Raw genomic sequence first — 23,782 nt, forward strand, 5'->3', positions numbered from 1 at the left:
TCGGGGCAGGGGTAGATACTGTTGGGCTCCTCTGTGACCCGTGATAACTACTATGATAGCTCCTCTGTCCTTGGCCCCTTTGAAATGGACCCTTCTGCCTTCCTTGGTTCCATGAGCTACTCGAACCCTGATGGTTTTTCTTCATAATGCCTCCGGTGGGTCGAGGGTAGGTTGGGGGTCTACTATATGAATAACCCCTCTTCTCTCTCTCAACCTCCTTCTTACTGCGAGCTACTACTTGTAGTTTTATGCACATTTCATCATAATCTCGGATATCTAGATGAGCCAATTGTTCCCTCAATTCTGGTCTAGCCTTCTCCAATAAGCGCTTAGCCTTCCATTCGGAATCATCCCTATACTGCAGGTACGTGGAGTATCTAGATAACTCCTGAAACTTAGCAATGAATGTGTCCTCATCGAGGTTCCCTTGCTTAAAGGCATGGAATTCCGCTTCCTTCTCAGACCTTAACTCTGATGGAAAGTAATGCCTGAATAATTTTTCCTTGAATTCCTCCCAGGTGAGTGTAGAATCATCCCTGGGCCCTGCTGTCTCCCACCAATCTCTTGCTCCTTTCACTAGGAGCACTAATGCTACTTGTACTTTTTGATTGCTGGTGCATGTGACTACTCGAAAGATGGATTCGAGTCTCTTCACCCATTCCTCTACCACGGATGGTTTAAGGTTACCATCAAACGTAGGAGGGTTAAACTTCCTAACAGTTTCCCACACATCAGTAATGGTCGGTGGGGCTCTCTGTTCCTCCTGCCTAATTTCCTTCCTTCTAGACTCATGATCTCTCGGAGTGGCAGGATGTGAGGAACTGCCTTCCCCCACATGACTCTCAACATGAGCCCTATCTCCATTTTCAGTTACCTTTTGCCTCTTTAGCTCCGTCAACTCTTGTTCGTATCCTTGAACCTTGTCTGTTAATGTTTTTACAAGCATTCTTAATTCCGCCAAGTCAGGCTCCTCATTTGGCAGTGGCGGTGGCAGGTGCTCATGTTGGAATCCTGAGTTACCACGAGTAACAGGCATTTTCTCTCCCCTCCTAAAGGATACAAGATATAAATAATAAAATTAGCCTAGCTATATCATGGCCATACAATGAGAAGCACCATAACAATGTATATTGCCAACCGACTATATGCTCTGATACCAATATGTAACACCCTCAAATTTACAGACCGATTTTTCGCAAATCATTAATTCAACAAATTATTTTTTTTATTTTTTTTTATTGAACCCTTATCATGGTAGAAAAATTTCTACCACGATACATCCAAGACAATATACCACAGGTCTTAAAATATCTCAAAAAAAAACAATTAGAACCATGAGGGACAGACATGATCCTCATAGCATGTTATTCAAATCAGATCATAAATCAAGAGGGACAGACATAATCCTCTTGGTCATATAAATACTTTTAATAAAAAGGATTAGAGTTTACATGCTTCACAAAGAAGATATGTCCTAAGTTGGCACAAGATACATTGTATAATCTAAAATAAGAGGCAACGTAAAAGATGGTGTCTCATACACCATAGTTACACCTCTGGTGCTTTCTCGGCCGGACTCGCTCCTGTAAAAATATTAACCACGGGGAATGAGACTTAAAAGTCCCAGTAACCAAAAATTAATATGTAATGATGCATGCGGATGTAACTAATCATGCGATTGCTAAGTGGGCACACAAAACATTTAACCGAACAATACTTTCAAACAAACCGAACAAGTATTTAATTTGCATGACTGCACCTTATATCCTCCTTTCGCCATGCTCGGACGCCAAATCACCCGGCCAAAGGTGAGTTGGACCAAGCGACACGCCACTCATTGGGTCCAATGAGGGCTTACCACGTGGTAATAATTAACCGAACAGAAATTCCCATTAACACCATACATTAAAATACCCTGACAAGTCATGCATCATTCAAATATCCAAACAGAATATATATCCGAACAATAATATCTCATCATGATAAACAAAAATAAATTTTTAACCCACTTGGCAATAATTTCAAACAAGTATATACAGTATTTATTTTCAATAATTCATAATTTTTCCAAACAACAAAACAACACATAACCATTCACAAACACACCCATCACAACACATTAATAATGGTTACCTTGTGTCTTGAATAACAAGTTCCCCTTCACAACTCCTTTTTCACCACTATCTTTGTCAATATAATCTACATAATTATTTCACAATACTATATATTAATTTTACATTAAAATAAATAACTCTAATTTAAAGAGTTAGAAAGTCTTAAATCTATAGTCCATATTAACACTAATTTAAGATTTATGCCTCATTTAACTTCCCAAATTCTTTTCTAAAATTCTCGTACCCTAATGAACTATTTTTTTTATCCTCAATTCACTTCTAGTATCACAATTTCATCCTTCTACATTCTAAAAATTCATCCAAAAATAAATTAAAAATTTTAGAATTATCCTGAAGCCTCAAATCACCTTTCTATAACCTCAAAAATACCTATTCATACTTAAATAAATATTTAATAATCATAGGTTTATCCCTACATCTCAGATTCCACATAAATTCAACCATATAGATCTAGATTTTAACTCAAAAATTCTTAAACATGAGTTTCAACCTCAAGAAAATATTCTATAATATTTATTATATCCCTAAGAATTTTAACCTATATTTTTAATCCATCATATCATCAGATTAACTATCCTATAGAAAAATCCTAATCAAAATATTTACTCTATCCTACAAAATAATCATATCACTAGAAAGCTAATATTATTTAGAAAATAACTATAAAATTAATTTTGTAATTAAATAAATTTTTAAATGCTAATCTAAACAGGAAAGTTAGAACATACCTGAAGAAAAAAAAAAATCCCCCCTTGCGAGAAAACGCCGAGCAACGTGAGAGGAAGAGAGAAAAATAATATAAAAATGGGATTGTGAGTCCCAAAATTATATTAAAAAAAACTATAGGTTTGAATTTAATTATTCAAACCTTTGGGCCAAAAGTTGCAATTTTCTCTAAATTGCATCTTAGCCTCTCATGCTTCCTAATGCACACACCCCCTCCTTTTTATACATGAAGGCACCTCTTCTCTTCCCTCATCTAACCAATGTGGGACTTAGAAACAACAACCTTCCACCCCCTTTTTTTTGTTCCTTCTACCTTCTCTCTTTTTTTTTTCAACACATACATAAAAAAAATTATTTATGTATTATATCTTAACTAAATATTGCTTATGTGGTTTTAAATTTAAATTTTTAAATTCATAATTAAATACCTAACCATAATATTATTTCTAAATAACCTCAAATAATATAAATTCCTATTATTATCATTTTTTTTCAAAACCTAAATTCCACAATTTCTTTATTATATAAAAATCAGGATGTTACACTCTCCTTTGAGACTCATGAAGAATGGATAGACTAGAACTTGTCTCAAAGATTCTTGGTGAATGGTTTTAGATGGGATATGTGGTTTTCTATTCTTTGTAGACACATCTAGATTAATAGAAATTTGAGGATTTTTCAACAAAAAGCCTTTAGTGTTCAAGCTACACTTGCTCAGACACTGGCAGTGATCAAATGGTCTAATCCGAGGTTGTTGACAAATAATATTGTAGAAGATCGGAGTATGTCGCGTGCTCCTAAACTTAGGACTATTAAGTTTAACATCGATGGTGCCTGCACTATAGATGGACGTGTCATTGGATGTGGTGGAATTGCTAGAGATCACACAGGAAATTTTTGGGTGGCTTCATGTATCATATTGGTACTGGCTCTAATTTAAATGCAGAACTTGTGAGGTGCTTTGAGCTCTCAAGAGAGCTTAGGATATGATGTGGACTAAAGTGGAAATTGAGACTGATTACAGAGAAGTTTTAGTAATGCTGTGTGAGGAAGATACTAGTGGCCATCTGGATAGAGACTTGATCAAAGAGATCTAAAATATGAGTAGAGATTGGTGTGTGATGCTCTTATGGTGTAGTAGAAAGGTAAATATGATTGCTGATATTTTAGCCAAGGAGGCTCTGCGTCAAATATATGATCTTGTGGTCTTCTCAAGCCCACTGCAATGTGTGTCTGCTGCTTTAGATTCTAACATTATGGTCTAGTTTCCTGTATTGTTTTGTTTTTTATCGAAAAAAAATAGATGGAGTACTTCTACTCATACATAGTCGTTTTGAGTTTTTAATAAAAAAAAATAAAAACTATAACTTTTATGGGAGGGAAGAATGTTCATGTTTAAGTGCCATATGATATAGTGAAATGAATTAAAAAATTAAAATTAAAATAAACTAAATCATATTTCATACAACTCAATATTATATATTTCAAATGTGAGAATTACCACATCCTGCATAAATTTTATAAATTGTGACTTTCAATATCATGAACTAAAGTATCATTCTCCAAATATAGTTCACCTATCCATCTTTACATTTTGATCATTTATTTTTATCTTTTTTTTAATTCACTTCATTCATTTCTAGCAACTAAATAGCCATCAGTGTCATTCATGAGGAGTCATTTACACAATCAAAAAGGAAGATAGACTTCACATGTTTAGTTCAATTAATATAGTAGTTATACTAACTTAATCATAAGTCTTGAGTTCAAGTTTTGATAATACTGCCATATTAAATACCTTGCACAAGAGCTTGCTATTTTAAAGAGTCCCACAAGTGTTATGGATTAATTTATGCCCGGTTAAGTCACTTCAATTCAATAAAAATTTTATAGATTCATAATGTTTTAGCTTGTTTTGCAGTTCAAGTTGGGTTTGGCCCAAGTTAAAAAAAAATTAAGAAAAAAGCTAAAAAAAATGAAAAAAAAATTCTTTAACCATAAAAAAATATAATTATCCTCATTTAAGATTTATCTTATATAAAACTAACATTAGGATGCAAAGTGATAGTTTTTAAAATTATTCATTGCTTTTTATATGAAGTTAAAAAAGTACTTTAAAATTTTGAAAATGGTTAAAAAAAGTAAAATCATAAAAAAATATTAATGATAATCATAAAAACAAGATATTACATGAAATAAATTGAGAAGTATGATATTATAAAACATTTTTTACTAAAAAATTAAAATTAAAAAATAAATTTATTCATGCCAAGGTAGTGCCCAAGTCGGCCTCAATCTTGACCCGTCAAACCCGAATAGCTCAAGTAGAGCTAGGCATACCAAGCTATCGAGTCACTTGTACAACCCCATTTACTATCTTCTTTCCTAATTCACAACAGAAATATGTCTATTGTTAATTGGAAAAAAAAAAAGAAAAATTAAGGATAAAGATACGGCATTAGAGAAGGGGCGTCACATGCATGTTGAAGAGGAAGACAAATGCAAGAAGCGAGACTTGTGAATTGTAATGAAGGCCAATTAATGTTGTTAAGTCACATGCGTCAACATTTACAGTACACATACCCTCTTGTTGGCTCTCATGATCAACATTATTCTTGCTTCCATAAAAGCAAACCCTTGGAAAAATCGATTGATCACTTAATAGAGCAAACAAGTCAACCAAAGCATCCTCCGTCAACCAATAATTGCCAGGTTCCATCTAGATTTAAATTTAATATGTGTTTGGTTTTCAGTTTATTAAAAATTTATTTGATGAAAGTTTATTTAATAAAAATTAATTTAATAAACATTAATTATTGTAATAAAATTTGTGTTTGAATATATTTTTTAAAAGTTAGTTAGTACACTAAAAGTTATTTAAATTATGATAATAAAATATACTTTTAAATATATAATTATTAAAAAGAAATTAATTTATGATTATTTATAATTTTTATTATATAAATGTAATATATTTAAAATATTTAAAAAATATGATAAAGATTTTAAAGAATATAAAATTTGATCTGTAATGCTAAAAAATTAATCTCTAGTTATTTGTACTTTTTTAATTTTTAATTTTAAAAAATGTGATAAAGATTTGTAATTTTTATTATACATTAATGCAAAAAATAACATAATTAATTATTTAATTTATAATTTATAATGCTAAAAATTTAATATTTAGAGTAATTATCATTATTTAAATAATAATTATATTTTTAATAAATTAATTATTTTTTAAATAAAAAATAAAAGATTAAACTTAAAATAATATAGTCAAATAATATCTCACTTTTTAAATTAACTTTTTAAAAGTTACAAAATGCAGTTATCAATTTTTCACGTTTGAACACAGTTAAAAAATTCTTTTTAAAAACACATTTGATCTGATAAAATAATATCAAATAACTTTTCACATTTCAAAAGTAAAATAACACTTTTAGAATATGAAAAGTAGATAAATCAAATGGTGCCTTAGTTTTTTTTTCTTTATTGTACTTTATTGTAAATCTAAATTGTTTAGATTAAATTTTAATTATATAAATAAATTTATACTTTTAAAAACTATCAAATCCAAGCTAATAATCTAGATTATTTATATAGTGGAGGGAAGCGAGGCCAACTCCAATTTCATTCAACCTAATGATCATTTGTCTATCAAACATTTCCAAACCATCTTGGTCCCTCACAGTCAATATTCTGTTCCCAACAAGCGCGTCCGTCTTATCACCATCACCTTTACAAGCACCGCACAAGTCTTGCTTTCATATTTTTGCAAGACTTGAATATTGTTCTTGATGAAGAAAATTAAACGAACCATATCAATTCGTTGCGATTGAAAATATACTTTTAGGTTTGATTTGATATCATTGGCATACGCTTGAAATTCTTTCTGGTCAAAATCATTAATTTATCTTTGAATTTAAAAAAAAATCCATGTTTTCATGTATAAATGTTTCCATATTTCATTTTCAACTTTGAATGTACTTTATGTTTAATTTGTTTAAGCATTAATTAAAAATGGGTTGGCACAACCCAAACTTATTTGGGACTATTTATGGTAAAGACTCACTTTACGCGCGCGCACAAGTTGTAAGCTATAACACGCCACTCATTTTCTCATATATACTTCATATAATATAGAAGAAAATTTGTTCTAAACTTTGACTTTGCATTAGGATTAAATTTTTTTTATATTATTCCCTCCAATCCTACAGAATTGAGAGAGTTGCTATGCTATTATTACCCAAAGTAAATGGGCAATTAACTTCACAATCATCTTATATATTCTTGATATTGAGGCAAACTGTTTTCCTTATATATTATTGATAGTGCGATTACACTATCATCCATTTTAGCGACCAATTTTAGAGGTCTTTTTCTTTTTTTTTTTCTTTTAACCATGATCATTAAAAGGGTCACATTTTGACTTGACCATGATCATTATTAGGAGGTCTCATGCCAAAAAAATATATATACAAATACAAAACACAACTTTTAAGTTCTCGAAATTTAACTCAATTTATAATCTGGTCTTTGTCCTTTAATTATAGTGGTATTAATCCTATCCTTATGGTTCAAATTGCCAAGTAAATGTTCCTCATACTTTGAATACATTCAAGTAAACGTTAATATATAGTTTCGAAACATCAAATGAATCTGTTCCCATGGTTAATATCATATTGAAAGTAATAGTCAACCAAAAAATATCTTATATACAAGTAAGTAGTTAACAAAACGATGAAGTGACTCCTCTTTTTTAGATTATACTGAGTCACTTGCTGTGATAGAAGATGTTAGTTATATAGTTTGAGTTGTGTAGGCTTACTCCATTTTTATCGATTATTTTATTTTTTGAGCAAATTTTATTTTACTTTACTACTTGAATAGTACTCCCTCCTACCCTATCACTATTGCAAAAAATGAAATTAACATCACTTTTTAATGTCAGTTATTACAAAAATTGATGTTAAAAAAAGATGGTGACATATTTGTAAATAAAGGGAGAGCATTTAACATCGGTTATTAAAAAAATTATAGTGAAAAAGTATTTAACGTCAGTTATTAAATACACTGATGTGGAAAACAAAGTTAAAAAAAAATACAAATAAAATTTTTCTTATTTCATGTCGGTTATTAACAATAACCGACGTGAAATAATATTAATTTTAAAAATAATTACTGTTAACATCAATTTTAAGGAAACCAACATTAAAATATTTATAATAAAAAAGTATTATTATTAATAATAATTGAAACCAAATCTGTTTCCAAAAATACCAACATGATTTCTCACAACTTTAAAAGCTGTGTTTTGCGTATTCAATGTAGAATATAGCAGATCTCCCATTTCAGTTTAGCGTTTTGGTTTAGCACTGAAAGGTCATGCCTTTTCCCTCCATTACGTCCGTCCAGAACTTCCAGCTACTGTGGGCCTGTTTGTTTGCTACTATGGGTCTGCCTTTCCCCTCCATTATAGCTTTCTCCCTCTTCCTTGTTCCTTCTTCCTTCTTCTTACTCCATTTTTACAGGTTAGAGATCTCTCTCTTTTTCTCCTCCTTTCTTCTTTCTTCTTCTTCTTCCATTGTTATTAAATACTCATCTATTTAAATAATTTTTGGTCTTTTATTGCTTTGAAGTTTTAGATTTCTTCTCTAGCCTTCCTTTTCCATTGTTGAAGATTTGAGTTTCATTTTCTTCTTTACACGTGAGGAGTTCCAAGTAAGTTTTATTTTTTCAAATTATTTTCTTTAATTTCTAAAATATTTATCTTAGATGAATAGATTTATATTGAAATTTTATGAATTTGTAACTATAAATGTTGATATTTTAAATTTGATATCGTTACTGAAATTTGTAATTTTTTTTGTTGTTGAAAATTTAAAATTTATTAACAAGGAGATCTCTAAAGATTTTATTAAAATTATAACATTTTGAGAGATCAGATTATTATTTATATAATTTAGAGAAATTTTATTATTATTTTTCTTATAAAATTTAGTAACAATTAAAAAAAAAAAAGGACGTAATGAACCAAACAAACGATAAAGAGCCGTTTTTAATGGGAAATTAGCCTGCGCTGTGAGCAGATGACATTTCCAGTCTGATAAAAAAAAAATTCAATTACTCTCTCTAATTTTATATTTTTTTTAAAAGGTTATATATTAAAAATATAAAGTACTTTTAATATTTTAAAATGTAACCATTATTATTTTTTTACAAAAATACTCTTAATGAATAAATCACTTTGTATTTATTTTAAATTAAAATATTTTATTAAATAGAAGTAAATATGAAAAGATAATGTTAGTTTAAAAATTAATAATTATTTTATTGGGAGTGAAATTCAATTAAAAATGTCTTATATTTTTAATGGAGGAGATATTTAATATTCATAAAAATAATGCACTTAAACTATGTAAATATGTTGCATATGTGAATGTGAAAACTTCACCACCATTATATATTAACGTAAATTTAGGGGAGAATAACTAATAACTGTTGGTTTGTTAAATTACAAAAATAATTTTATCGTTCACAGTTTTATTGACAACTATTAAATTGAGAAATATAATGATCATCAATAAGAATAATAGGGTTTTATTTGCAAATAAAGATAGGGTTAGTAATCGAATTCAAATTTAAATTGATCATAAAAAATTCAACGATTAATATCATGTACATTGTGTGTGTGTAGTTGTTATTAGGAGTGTTTAGCCTGGATCCGTCTCGATTAGTCTAGTATCATCTCGATATGATCAGGACAGGTCTTGTTCCGACCCGAAAATAATCGAAACGAAACTTTATGGGATGGGACAGGAAAGGAGTTCGAGACGAGATAAGACACAGGATTACCATCGAGATGTCCCGTCCCGTCCTGTCCCAAATATTATATATATTTTTATATTTTAAATATATTAATTATATTAATATAATTTATACTTATATTAATTACATCTATTATAATTTTAATACTTGCAATTCTTATTTAAAATTAAATTTTTTTATATTGATAATTTTAATGGCATGGAGTAAACATGGTGATATCTTTCTTTATAATATATTACTTATATTAATATAATTTATTCTTATATCTATCTATTTAATAACTTTTATTTATAACATATTTCTTGCTTATTTTTAGAAGAGTAATTAGCTTAGTAGATCTTCACTAAAGTAGAAGAATAATGATTTGATATTGTATTTGACTTGTCTGTTGTTGCTAATCTTATAGCATAAAGATCACTTGTATTTGTTATTATAATATGTAGTTGTGATTAATATAATTCAATAATTAATTTTAAATTATTGTTAGTTATGTGCCTGTGTTATTTTGATTTTAAACTTAATAAATTATATAATTTAAAATTTTAATGAATGTTATTATTCATATCTTTCTTCGATATTATTCCATTTATCAGGACGGCAGGACGTCTCGATCTTGTCCCAGTCCCATCCCGACTCTTAACAGGACGGGACGACTTTCGGGATGAGACGGGTCACGGGATTAAAATTTAGTTCCGATCTTTTTTTCGGGATGGGACACGGGATGGGGTGTCCCGGTCCTGTCTCATCCCATGAACACCCCTAATTGTTATGAAAGTAGAGATTGGAAGAAGAAGAAGAGATAAAACTGAAAAGAGAGAATGAAAGACTCCATATGTATAACAAAATTGATGTGCTGTATCAAAAATAAATTGGTGTGCATCCTATTTATAAGTATAAATATATCAATTAAATTAAATAAATATATATTAGATAATACTAACTGAAAATGTTAGAAAAATTGAAAAATATTAAAAACCTTCTCATATTTAACTGAGAATCTAAAATTTAAAAATTTAAACAAAATACTAACTGAGAATCTAAAATACAGGGACATCCACATAATCTTCCCATATTTATGACAATAACATTTTGTTTTTTGGGGCCAAAGATGACAATAATAAATTTATTCTCATATTAAAACCTGTCTGTATAAAATATATTGGGCCACGAAGATGGAAGAGCCGATTAGAAAACCTTTGATAAAGCCCAGCATGAACCGACATTCTCCTTCAAAACGTTTAGATGAAGTCAGTTTTGTCGAAAAGGTTCTTTTTAGTCTTTAAAACGAATTTCTCGAGTTAGTCGCACTTATTAGTTATTATCTTCTCCGTCAGGTCCGGGCGATTATCACTATTTGCAGGTTCTTTCCTTTTGTTTCACTGTATTATATTCTTTTTTGTTGGTAGACTTTTATGCGTGAAGATAAAAAAAAAAATAAAAATCGAAGGTAACATTTTGATTTGGTGTGTTTTCAATTGATGCTTGTCTTGTGCTTCTTTCATCTTCTTTTTAAAATATGATGGTGTTTTCCTTTTTATGCAATTCTTGTTTCCTTTAAGTATTATGTTTCTTCTTCCTTTGTATCTTGATTTGAATGCGATGGAATTATGTGTTTGACTTCTGGGAAAAGGTGGCCGCAGACATGGACGTTTCTTGTTTTGTTGATCGGGGTTGATTGTATATTAGAAATTGAAATTTTCTTATCGCTGAACCAAATTTTTAACGTCTCTGTTTACTTGCATTGCTTTCCCATCTTGCATTGTCATCTTGGTGTTTCCATCATTTTCTCAGCGGAACCAGTGGTTCTCGAATTGTCTTTTGCATTGTGATTAAATATGGAAATCCCTTTGTTACTCAAAAATTCCTTCCCACTTTTCAGAAAACATTTTTATATTTCTGGTGATCCTGGATTTTATGGAGATCTCTGCTTATCTTATCATGTGCTGTATCCATTGCAATATTTTCATCTGAAGTGGCTAAATTGCTTGAATGTCAAAATAAAAAAGAAAGAAAGAATACCTCGGGTTTGGTTTCTCTCTATGGAATTCTTTGGCTGGTCCTAATTTATTATTGTTCAACTAGGAGACTATGCCCTGTAATTCCCAGTGCATTTTAGTAACGAAGACCTTTGTTAATTGGTTTTTGTTTGAAACTGATAATTTACTCTGTGTCTTATTAATTCAACAGCTAATTGTAGCCATCTTTTCATCATGAAAACGCTGATGTCAACGAGTAATACTGCTGCGTCCCCTCTATTACCCGCAGGTACATGAATTGTGGATAGCTAGTTTTATAAGATAACTAGAGCGGCCATTGTGTATTTCCATGAAGTCCAAGATGAGCCAAACAATTGACAACTTTTGAACAATGAGGCTCCATACAACTTCCATGGACATGTTGATGTTGATGTTGTCACTCAAAAACATGTTGATGACAAAATACATTAAAAAATCCCCCACCATCTCCATTTTCAATACATACTATGAACTCAAGCTTCTCAACACTTAAGAAAATGTCTTCATTTTTATTTATGTATTTTTATGCAGTTAGAAGAAGAGGTCGGTATGAAAAAGAAGCTGATTATACTGGACCTAACCTAGTTTGTATGCAAGCCTTGCCATGTAATATAAGAAGAGGAAAACTTCGAATTGGTAGATCTCAAACTCTGTCATGTCATATGAGATGTGCTGCTGCTTTGGTAAGCTACATTTTTCTTTCTTGTGTGTTGATTAGTGATTTGCTCTTCATTGTACTATATTTTGATTTTTTTTTTTTTCTATCAATCGGTTTGAAAGGTTCTTTGGCCAAGTATTGATTAGAAAGTTCAAGTGTTTTATTATAATGAATGAGAAGATATTACTTATTCAAAGATATGATATTATTATATAATGGCTAATTATTCTTTCATGGAGAGATGATGATTGTTGCTGTTTTGCATCAAGTGATGTCCTGCATTAAATTAAGTTTAATGAATGTTTATATTAAATTAAATTTGGGTCTTTGCATTGCATGGAGTCTGAGAAATGAGTCACACCACTATTTGCAGCTTATGATTGGTGTGGCTTATTAGAATTTTTATTCTTATAATTACAATGATGATATTGATGATTCTGTGAATTTTATGTCAGTTGTGTTGTTCTTTTCGTACTTGATTTTAGGTGTTTTAGGTGTTTTTTAACCATCTAATGCTGATAGTTTATCTTGACGCTTATTATATTTTCTGCTGTCTATAAACGATCAAGAATAGAACCATGGCCAGTGAGTCATTTCTGGTAATTGTTTATTTCTCAATATTTTGATGTCCTTTTTTTATGCTTCTTGTAGAATGCTACATGTGCAGCTGCTCTAACCCAAACTGTAACACGTGAGTCTCAGACAGTTACACTTACCCCTGGTAATGACCTTACTCTGTTATCAATTTATAACAAGCAACATTGATTTGGTGGATATACATTGTGGCTAACTCTAATTTCTAACTTGTATCTAGTTTTGGGCCTTGAGATGAATTGGACATTTATAATGGAATGCCTTTTAACCGTGTGAATTTGTAATTTACTTCCAGCCTATTTTTTTACATTTTTCCTGGTAGGTAAAAGTGGTAATGAGGATAGAACATTCGCATGATGGGTTAAGGTGCCGTTAGCATGCTCAGGCTTGCAATTCTTCCTGCCTTACTTTCCAGTATTTTAACGTTTTAGTTTCAAACCTGTCATTGTTTTCCTGTTGATCCCTTCTCCTTTCTGTCTCATGGGTTTGTTTCTCTGTCTTTAAATTGAAGGTTTCCTTCCCTGATGCACTTCTCTGTTTCTTAACGAGATATGCTATATGGAAGTTTGAAAGCCGCTAACCCTTCTGAAGAATGAATAGAAGTCTCTATATTGTTGAGCGGTGAAACATGTGCAAAGATTAAATGAATCTTTTATTTTAAATAGAAGTTTTAATAACTGAAGTAAAAAATTACTTTGTTTTTAGAATGATAAAACGGAAATCTTAACTGGGTTTAAAGGTCATTTTATGCAACATGATTGCTTTTATTCAACCATTGAGTTTTAATTAAAAAACATTTGCTTGTTTAAATTTGAGTTTTATGAGAGGAGATATTAAACTACTGCTTATAGACCCAGGGAGTAAGTGTCACATATAATCTGAGATAATGAAAATGTCCTATGATACTTTTTACACCGTCATTATGCATGACATTATCTGCTAGAACACTTCCGTTGTCATATTTTCCAACAATAGATAATGATTGTGAAATCTCAGGTAAAGCAAAGACGCCTCAGCTGGACGACAACGGACCTGGACTGCCGCCATATAGAGATGATGGCAACGGAGGTAACGGTGGAGGTGGCAGCGGCAAGTTTTCAGGTGGGTTAGTCCTTTTGGGGATTCTTGGTGTCTTGGACGTTTTGAAGGAGGTGGAGAACGAGTGGCGTCGCAAGGGTGATGGTGGGAGAAAATGAGGCAAGAAACTGTTTTAGTCCCAAGAGACTGATTATTAGGCCGTCATTGCCCTCCTGATTGATGTACATTTTCTGAGGAATTTTTCTTAGAGGAAATAACCAATGCTATTGCTAGGTAATTGATTGGTAGTGTGTTTGTGATAGGTCTTTCTTTTCTGATTTAGTGTAGAGGGATATGCTCTAAGCCTCTGTGATAGGTTTTTTCTATCACACGCTTGTATACTCGCGCATGTAAAATTAATTTTAAATTTCTATAGGACGAATTATTGCCTCCGGAAAATTAAAATTATACCTAAATTTAAGGGTTGAAAATGAAGCCTCAAATAATAAAAAATATTGAAAGCTCTTTGTTGCCTAAATAAAAAAGTACAAAGACTCATGCGTATAAAGCCCGCTATTATATAGGAAGAATGATAGTTAGGTTTTATAATAAGTATAAGTAATGGTTAGATTTTCTAATAAACTTTTTAAAAATAAGTTGTAAATATCAATTTAAATAATAAAAAATTTAAAATTTTAATTATGAATAGAATATTAAAATTTTAGATGCAATTTTAATTCATGCATGCAAGTGTGAGAATAAACTTTTGTAACTCATTTTTAAAAGAAAATATTTTTTCGAGGACCTGTCATCAATTTGATTTTACAGAACATTGCTATCAGTCTCCATCATATATTCTAGAAAACTTATAACTCGTTAATTAGAGAGAACCATAATAAATTTTGCTACCCCAGAGCACCCGCCTTTTCAGACTAAGAGATCGAACAGTAATAATTATTTAAACCTCATCAGTCATACATCACTTGAAACTCTGGTCTTGACCAAAAACTGGACAGAAATTAACAGTTAAAAGATTTGCACTCAATGCATTTTAGTAACGTGCTAGGACTGACTGAACTTAATTCAAAGAGACGCTGAGAGAAGTGAAAGAAAGCAAATTCAATCATTGAGCATATGTCCTGCTTTCGGCTCGAGTTTTTTCCCCCTTCTTGGTCTTCCTAATGGACAAATAAAATAAACTCAATTTCAAGTACTCTACATGCACAATGAACTATCCAGGGCACCAAAAGATCCATGATTACAGGCAACTTCCCAAATGGAGGCCAGCAATATGACCAACCACCAATATGATTTCCACCCTTGCCAAGAGCTTGATGCTGCCGCTGCTACTAAATCTGCTGTCTAATAATCCAGAAAGATCAAAATTTCTCTGAATTACACTTCCACCACCTTCAGATACATTGGATTATAATAACCTACAAAACCATTCTATTCCTAACTTTACACCTAACCAGAAGATATCAGGTCAGACATGACGTCCTGAGACTAGATGCGTATGTGCATATTGATACAAAACAGTTTAATGACACATGAATGTCTTATCTCAATTGAGTGACTTTACATAGTGCCCAGTTTTCCGCCTGTGCCTACTGAAATCAGAAACAAATCTGAAAGAAAGGCCACACCCCTCAACCTTGCAGTGGTATGGCTTTTCCCCAGTATGCACCCGTATATGCTCGGTCCTGGCCCATGCCCACTTGAATGACATTGAGCAACCTTCCCATGGGCACTTGAGGGGCCTATCATCATCATGGACACGCTGGTGAAGCACAGCATATTTGTGCGATCTGAACTTCTTTCCACACCCATCATGAGGGCAGCGGTTGCGCTTGTGTAACATTAACTCTGCCTTGGTTGCGAAACTCATATGGCAACCATCAAGGTCACACTTGTGAGACCTCTTAACAGAACCCTTATTCTTGCTAGACACCACAACATCTGATGATTTCCTAGCCCTCTTAAACTCTGGATTTTCCCCCATAGAATTGCTAGTTTCAGCCATGCTTCCACAAGAAGCTACCTTACTAGCCCTCGGTCTCAACCCTTCACATGGACTTCTGACAAAGCCATGGAAGTTTATATTGTCCTCTTGTATCTGTTCCAATTCCCTGTTTCTTTTCTTTTGGGTATTTGACCAAAGACCTGGCGTACTTTCAGAGCTTGTAAGCTCCCCATAGTCCTGTGAAAAATGAACTTTGCTTTCATTTAAGTTGTCTTTGGCACATTTCTCTCCCTCACTTGCAGAACACTCCTGGATTGACACAGAAGAGTCCTTTAATGATGGGTGGGCACCAGTACCAGAGCAGATTTCCTCATCATTCATGCTGCTTGGCTGGATTTCCAGTTCTTTTCTCACATCTGAAATAAACTGAGGGCTGGAGTCTGCAGGGGCACAAAGCTCTTTTGGAACTTCATGAGCATCAATGTTAGAAGTCTGCTCATTTATTGATTTATCACAATTTACAGTAAGTTCTTTGTTGCTTGCATTCAAATTAGAAGTTTCCACTGTCTCTTTCAAGGATGCACCAAAGCTCATGCTTTCAGTGCTATGACTCTTTCTAGCACTATCAGAATTTTCTTCCACGATGGCCTGTGTCTGCTCAGTTACTGATGAAACAGGAGATGAAGTAGCTTCCACCTTGTTACTCTTGTCGGTAGAATCAAATTCTTGATGTACTTCACAGACATATAGGCTATTGCTATAACTGGTGTTAATTGCTTCTGTGACAAGGTCCTCAGTTCGCATGTCAATGTTTTTGTCTTTAGCAACAGTAAGTGAGCTAGAATTTATCTTGTCATCAGAAATCTCATGGTCCTTACTACCGATTTCTGAGGAGCCCATCTTGCAGGGCACCTTAGAATGATCAGGTGTTGTGCAACTACTTTTGCCATCTATTATCAATTCCTCTGTAGTTTGATTATGGACCTCTGGTCCAGTATTTTCATCCACCGACATAGGTTCCAGATTGAAATTTGAAGGTCGTGAAGAAGCAGCTTTCAAACTCAGACTAGTGGTCATTTCAGTAAGATGGTTTTCAGGTTGCAAGACACATGACAATGGACAATCACTCCTAGAATTCTCGGTGCCAGGCTCATTTTCAGAAACCTGGTTACCAGAATCTCCACTCAAGAAAGCTGGCATATTTATGGACTCTTTATGAGGTGCATGGACCATGTTTGATCCAGGGAAACAACCTTGCTTTGACCTGAACTTTCTCCTTGAATATTGAAGCATCTTTTTAGCAGTGGAGCCATCTGTCTTTACTTCCAACTGATCATCCTCCTTTCTCTGAATCTCATCACATGCTTTTGCCTGAGCTAAATACTTCAATCTTCTGGAGCGAAATCTCTTTGATTGCCAATTTACAGATAAGACATCTGAATCAGGAAATTTCTCAGGGAACAGCATTCCTAGTGCCAATTTGAAAGGAGCTTGTTTATATGGAGAGTTCTTTCTTGCATTGACACAATACCGCAGGTTAATTCCTAGTTTAGCTGTCCAGTCTTCTTCACATTCATCGTGTTCTTCACTGTCAATTGCAAGATCTATCAAAGTCAAATCTTCAGGGGATGCAGTATCTAACGGAACTTCATTATAATCAAAAGAGCAGCCTATCTCCTCTGCTACTGCCCTGGCATGTGCCTTTATTTTCTGGTAGTCTGGAAAAAAAATGCAGAAGACTAATCAGGAAAAAAATGACAAAGCAAAATCTGCAATCTACATTTTTTTTTTCCTTCTTGTTTTCATCAATTCAGACCGTGCCAGCTGATTTTGGCAACCTTGCTGGGCCTTTCCTAGTCACATTAATGCTGCGAAAAATGGATCTCTTCTGTCTAAAAGCCATAAACCTGGCCCTGATGGTGATATAAGAAGGGGCCACATGCAACTGGGCAGATAGAGATAAATTATGATAAAAGCCAATGGAAACTGGGTACACAAACCTGAATGGCAAATGACAAGCACGCTAGCTCCACCTTTACACTGCAGCATCTCAATAATCTGAGCAGCATGCTCCAGGCAGAAAATTCGTGGCCTCAAAAATTTACAAGAGGTGTTCCAACCCTTGTCACAGTTCATTAATGATAGTTTTGATGGTTCATTCGTTAAAGTTAGATCAATAACAGAGAGAGCATTCCCTGCAGAACAAATAATACAGTTTTGCATTTCAACATTTCTAAGGACCATCTTCTTGACAATGTACAAATAGCTTCAATCATATGAAGATATGACAATAAAAGGGGATTCAAATTTTATGCTGAGATCAAAACCTTCAGCATCTCAACATGAACAGTAATAAAATGTGTTTATTAATTTGGAAAATCTTGGTCTCTCAGCTTCATTAAATTCTACGACAGGGAAAACAACTAGAAAGAATAATGAGCAAGAGTGAACATAGTAGTTTTATAACCATCTAACACAATATTTGGGTTAAAGTTATTTAGGTCGCCGAATACAGGAGCCAAACTGTATATAACAATCAGTTATCATTAATCAAATAATATCCAACGATTTGCACAGGAAGGTCAAAAACAAGGCTTTTGGTCATTTGAAAGAGCTCCACCACCCTCTTGATCAAATAATGTCTTCTTAGTTCATGATGACTGTCATGCTCAATTTGCCATGTGAGACCCAAAAAAAAACCCATAAAAGGAACTACATATAAAAATGCTATAAAGAAAAAAGACAAAATGACAAGATAAAGACCATTATTACCTGAGACCGGCAAAAGTTCCATTGCTGATCTCTCCGATGGTTGTACCACAGTCATGAATGGAAAACCAAGAATTCCACAACCCACACAAGCCAATGCTCCTGAATCAGTTTGGAAGTGACATGGAAGACTGTCATCACCCATATAAAAATCAGTCAGATTCTCCAAATACAAGCTCATTTCATCAAACAGACAACTGTGGTTGCTCTTATCTGCAGAAAACAAATTTGACATGTTGTCTGCCATAAAGCTTCCAGTTGTAGAAGTCAAGTCAGGCAACTGAGAATCCTTGCTTGAATCTGGGAGTAAATCAGCATTCCATAAAACAGCATGATAAGTTGATTGCTTTCCAAGTAGAATGGATAGCAGATTGTTTTCTTGCAGCATATCTTCTATAAAAGATCTTTTTACTAACAATTCTCTTTCTTCTTTCTGGCGGTCTCTTAGACGGGAACTTCGGACACCTGGCAATAATGTTCTTGGGACTCTACCAAATGTATCCATGAGATAGCCAGCAGGAATGGGAAGGGAAAAAAGAAATCATTAGATGGCCCCTTGATTTCTTCTTGAACAACAGTTAAATCTATATTGCACAATCGTGTGAATGTAAGACAGAACAATGTTTGAGATATCAATCCAAGGAGTGTAGACAGAGATCCATAGAAGGAGCAACCGTAAAAGGAATTCAATTAAAGATCAGATTTAACTATTTGTCACATTTTCCATCTAAAATATCTTCCTTCATAACTTTGGCCAACAATTTAAAACAGCTCACCAAAGCCTAAACCAACATTTCAACTTCCAATTTTATTTATTAGAGCCCCAAAATATATCTATTTTGAATAAAAAATGCCTATGGTCTTATGTAATTAATTCAGCTCAGAACGCAGTTTGAAACATTAGGTTTCTAGTTACTAGCAGCGCAGCAATATTAAAGCCAATCATCAACCATATAATTTACTGATAAACAAGAAAAGAAAAATAGCAAGTTTTTGTAAGAATAAGTGGCTGGAGGATTTATAATGAGGATGATTAGCCTCACCTTGAAACAAAAGACATGGTCAGTAAGTAAAGCAGTTGCTGATGAGAAAGCATGGGAAGATAATTCATTGCAGCCCTACGCACTGCAGCTTCCTTGGCTACTGCGAGCCATTGTGGAGTTCCAAAGTTAGCAGCTTCCCCACAGTTAAAACCTAAATAGAAACATACGTTTATCTTAGCAAATGAGATTCTCTACGAAAATTTCAGATGGCATTCTCTGGTAAAAGATATTGAAATTGTTGTTAAACAAAAAGATTTCCAACCAACTTAAATTAATACAAACAATCACCTGCTTGAGAAAGGGCATAAGAGTGTTCATTCTAGGACTCCATACAGGCCAAACGTTTCAACATAAATCAAAAGAAGAAAGAATTGCCTTGATGTTCCTTTTTTCAATTATAAAAAGGGTATGGTGAGTTCTGAAATTTTACCATCTTCACCCATTATGAATGAAACATCAACCACTATGGTCCTCAATAATAAGCACATATTTGCTCAAAAAAAAAAAACACATAATTTCTCCATGTACAATGAATTGGAAGCCATATTATAGAAGGGCTCATCTGACCAATCCTTTTATAGACTATGCATAAATGCAACATCCTTTAAATGTAAAAAATTTGAAAGCAATTACCATGGCTGAATCCTACATGATAAGCCCTTGGAAAGGTCACAACAAATTCTCCAGGGTTCTGCGTCAACCTAATGGAAAAACCAGGACATGTATGAACAGAACTTCAACAATGACATTAAGCGGAAGAAAAATTTGCCAAACATTACAAGATCACAACCACTCACCCTAGTTAGATAAAAGAAATCAACAAGTGTTTTCACATCTTCACCATAAATGAGGTAAGAAACAAATAAACGTGTTCAATTTTACCAGTAAGCGCTTATGTACTTCATATACGTATCTGGAGGCAAAATTACATTGATTTTCATGCATTTCAGCATAGGCCGGAAGGGAAATTTCTCATCAAGCTTCATGTGCAAGCTAATAGCACTTACCGTAAGCTGGCTCAAGCATGTACAAGATTGTTTATATTTATATGTACTTATTGCAGTATATACGCACTAAGAAAATTAGCCTGTCCAATTAGAGTGAATAATAATTTTAACTGATCAGTAAAATAGATGGAGTGAATACATATCAACAATATCAACCAACTCACCTGCAACAAGGGATCCCAGATGCAACAACTGCCTCCGGTGATAGAAGGGTTGTCTTCTCCCCCAATAGTGTCAGAGCAGCTGGAAAGAAAGGAAAGTGTATGAGCAGAAAATGTGACACCCAAGGTTACAATAGAGAAAAAAATTAGAATATGTTAATTTGATTAAATAATTTACAGTATCAGTATAAAATCCTTTTTCCTCTTATTATGAGAATAAAGCAAAATAATTTCTGAGATTTTTGTGACATATCCTAATTTCAGGTACTTGTAGTCCTATAAATTTTATCATGAAATTAATTTCCTCCATGCATAACTCATAATATACTGTTGGAAATCTCTTCAAGTGTGCTCAAATTTTGTCTCCTCAAACACTTATTTCATCTGTTTCATGACCCACATTGACTTTCGTAATGTCACAGCAATGCTAGCATAAAACATTTTCCACACAATGGATGTTTACTTTAGATGAAGTAAACCTTTGATGAACTAAATTCAGTTTTGATTCTGCATTGAACCTTGAAAGCTACCCATAACTGCAGTGTACATCAGTAATAATCGTACAAATAATAACCAATATAACAAATTTCAACCAAAACTCACTTTTACTCCAATAATGATCCTAACTTAAATTTCAATCATAGATTTAATGTAACATAACATTGTTGATAAGGTAGCATACAAACACAAGGTGGCCCAAAATGCTGGCAAACAGTGTGAAAACTAATACAATAGATACATGATATATTTTCTGAAAATGCCAAACATGTAGATTATAATTGATCCTGAAGTTTACTTTCATAAACATGAAAGAACTAACTGGTGCATTTTGCCAATAGATTAGGCAAAATCAGCAAATGCTTCTTGAACCTTTGGTGCCAAAATTCCCAAGAACATTCATAATAAAATAATTTGCATACCTAAGTGGTCAACATTACCACCATAAGCCTCAGTGCGGACGAGTTGCTCAAAAGCAAAGGCATAATCTCCAGGAACAGCATACCAGGTCTTTGACGAGCCAATGTGAAGAAAATTCATGCTGTGAAGTTCATGATCCTCTACATGCCAAGCAAACCAACTGAACAGCATGCCAATGTATACCATGGGGGAAGTAACACCAGGAATATCATCCGGCATGAAACGAGTTATCGAGCCCTGTGAACGTGCAATAACTTGTAAGTTCCAAGGACTGTTTGAAAGCTTCCAACCAGCAGTACCTTCCATCTCATTGCTGGAATCAGAACTCTTCTGCCTAATTGAATTTAGGACTTCATTTGGTGAAAATGTTGACAGAGTTGAAGTTGAATTTGATGTCTGTGACCATGTGTCAGCATGATTATGGGCAGAAGCATCCTTACTTTCAACAGTCTGGGCATCTCTTATACTTTCCATTTTGGGTTCTTGGCAGTCCTTGGCATCTAGACTCCTTTGATAATAAGCCTTTTTCCTTCTCCTCCTATGAATATAACGAAATTGACCCTTGGATTCTCCAAAAGCAGACCCAGGCATGTCATTGGCATACTCCACATATATAGGCTTCTCTGAAGCTGCCTTCCAAAACATAGCCTCTATAACCAGAGGAGAAACCTCCTTAACCATACCTAGCACACTTCTTGCAAAAGCCTTTGATTTAGACTCAAACTGTTCAAGTGTATAAATTTCCCCACTCTGCCACACTTGCTTATGAACACCTGAAATTGGGATTTGAATTGTTCCTTTGGTTCTTTTAATACTCTGCCCCAGTTCTTGATGCCTTGTGGTAAACACAGCCCGTGCCTCCCCATCATTACCACTATCCCCAGAAACCATTTTCAAACAATTACTAACTCCAACTGAATTAATGTCTGACGCCAATTCCGGGCTCTTCAAAAGAGACTTGTTCAAATTCGAGAAGACATATCTTTTTGAAGGCTTCGGTAATGGTGGAATAATCTTACATATGCCAAAGGCGCTAGCTTCTTTCTCAATCTTTGAAATGTAAGCAATTGGGTCGGCGAATTCGGTATCAGTTGGGCGAAATTCAGGAGCCAATGGCAAGGCTTTTAGCCAATTGGGAATTTCAACATCACCCATTGCATGTAAGAAAGAAAAAAGAATGTATATTCACAACAACAATACAACAGAGAGACCAGCAAGCTATTCTACTCTTCGAATTGGCATTGTCCAATACAGAAAGAAGAAAGCGTGAGGTTAAGAGGAAGATTTAAAAACCCTAGATTAGAAAGTGCGTGTGATGATTTGCAAGGTTTTAGTAATAATTGAGACCCCATGAAGCTGAAGAACAGAGTAAAGAGGGAAATGCAAGGGCGAATTGAGGCAAGAAAAGAGATACAGAACCTGTAACAGAAAGGCACTGTGTATGATTGGCCTTCAAAAGCACCGTGGAGTGTTGGGGGCAGAGAGAGAAGGGGGGGTGGGGGGGTGCCGGGTGGTTTGTCTAGGTCTTGAGTGAAGTTGATCACGTGCGTAAGATAGCAAGTTCTACGTCGATTGAGCTAACATGCGCACAATTGGCGCCTTGCGTTATCCATTTTTGTTTTTAATTTCAACTGATTAACCGAATATGCATTGCATTAAAACACATAATAAGGATTCATAAAATTTTATTCAGCCAACGTAAGAATACATAAGGTGAAAGGATAAATTAATGAACCAATATCATCTATCTAATAAACAAATGCATAGATAATCGTATTACTCAAGAGTCATGTATTATTATTGTGACATGTACAACTAACAAGTTATTTCAAATTCCACAAAAACATGCTAGACTTACTCGGCTTTTGTTTTTAAAGTAAGGCAAATAAAATACAAGTCGAAAATTAACAGTCCGTAGAGAAATTTATGCTAAAAAAATATGGAA

General features: G+C 33.4%; 2 protein-coding genes across 2 annotated transcripts; one reads left to right on the forward strand and one right to left on the reverse strand.

The window, feature by feature from the left end:
* The first annotated feature begins 10,896 nt into the window (after positions 1-10,896).
* Positions 10,897-14,418, forward strand: LOC129288206 (protein YELLOW LEAF 1, choloroplastic-like). Its single transcript, XM_054924697.1, has 5 exons — positions 10,897-11,052; positions 11,880-11,957; positions 12,239-12,390; positions 13,017-13,086; positions 13,956-14,418. The coding sequence occupies exons 2-5, from the start codon at positions 11,903-11,905 to the stop codon at positions 14,153-14,155; spliced, it is 477 nt and encodes a 158-aa protein (XP_054780672.1). The 5' UTR covers positions 10,897-11,052; positions 11,880-11,902; the 3' UTR covers positions 14,156-14,418.
* A 482-nt stretch (positions 14,419-14,900) lies between these two features.
* Positions 14,901-23,312, reverse strand: LOC129315043 (lysine-specific demethylase ELF6-like). Its single transcript, XM_054958557.1, has 7 exons — positions 21,840-23,312; positions 20,923-21,001; positions 20,385-20,452; positions 19,752-19,902; positions 18,712-19,196; positions 17,940-18,134; positions 14,901-17,657 (listed from the first exon to the last, which is right to left on the reverse strand). The coding sequence occupies exons 1-7, from the start codon at positions 22,990-22,992 to the stop codon at positions 15,541-15,543; spliced, it is 4,248 nt and encodes a 1,415-aa protein (XP_054814532.1). The 5' UTR covers positions 22,993-23,312; the 3' UTR covers positions 14,901-15,540.
* Between the last annotated feature and the right edge of the window lie 470 nt (positions 23,313-23,782).

This window comes from Prosopis cineraria, unplaced genomic scaffold (assembly GCF_029017545.1).
Source record: "Prosopis cineraria cultivar Desert tree isolate PC_DT_omini unplaced genomic scaffold, ASM2901754v1 PC1, whole genome shotgun sequence".
In the NCBI taxonomy this organism is placed as follows: domain Eukaryota; kingdom Viridiplantae; phylum Streptophyta; class Magnoliopsida; order Fabales; family Fabaceae; genus Prosopis; species Prosopis cineraria.

Coding starts and splice junctions, on each gene's coding strand:
- LOC129288206 (XM_054924697.1), top strand. CDS start 11,903: ATGAAAACGCTGATGTCAACGAGTAATACTGCTGCGTCCCCTCTATTA. Junction 11,958..12,238: donor GTCCCCTCTATTACCCGCAG/GTACATGAATTG, acceptor ATTTTTATGCAG/TTAGAAGAAGAGGTCGGTAT. Junction 13,087..13,955: donor GACAGTTACACTTACCCCTG/GTAATGACCTTA, acceptor GTGAAATCTCAG/GTAAAGCAAAGACGCCTCAG.
- LOC129315043 (XM_054958557.1), bottom strand. CDS start 22,992: ATGGGTGATGTTGAAATTCCCAATTGGCTAAAAGCCTTGCCATTGGCT. Junction 19,903..20,384: donor TCATGTAGGATTCAGCCATG/GTAATTGCTTTC, acceptor GTTTCTATTTAG/GTTTTAACTGTGGGGAAGCT. Junction 17,658..17,939: donor GCTTGTCATTTGCCATTCAG/GTTTGTGTACCC, acceptor TTTTTTTTCCAG/ACTACCAGAAAATAAAGGCA.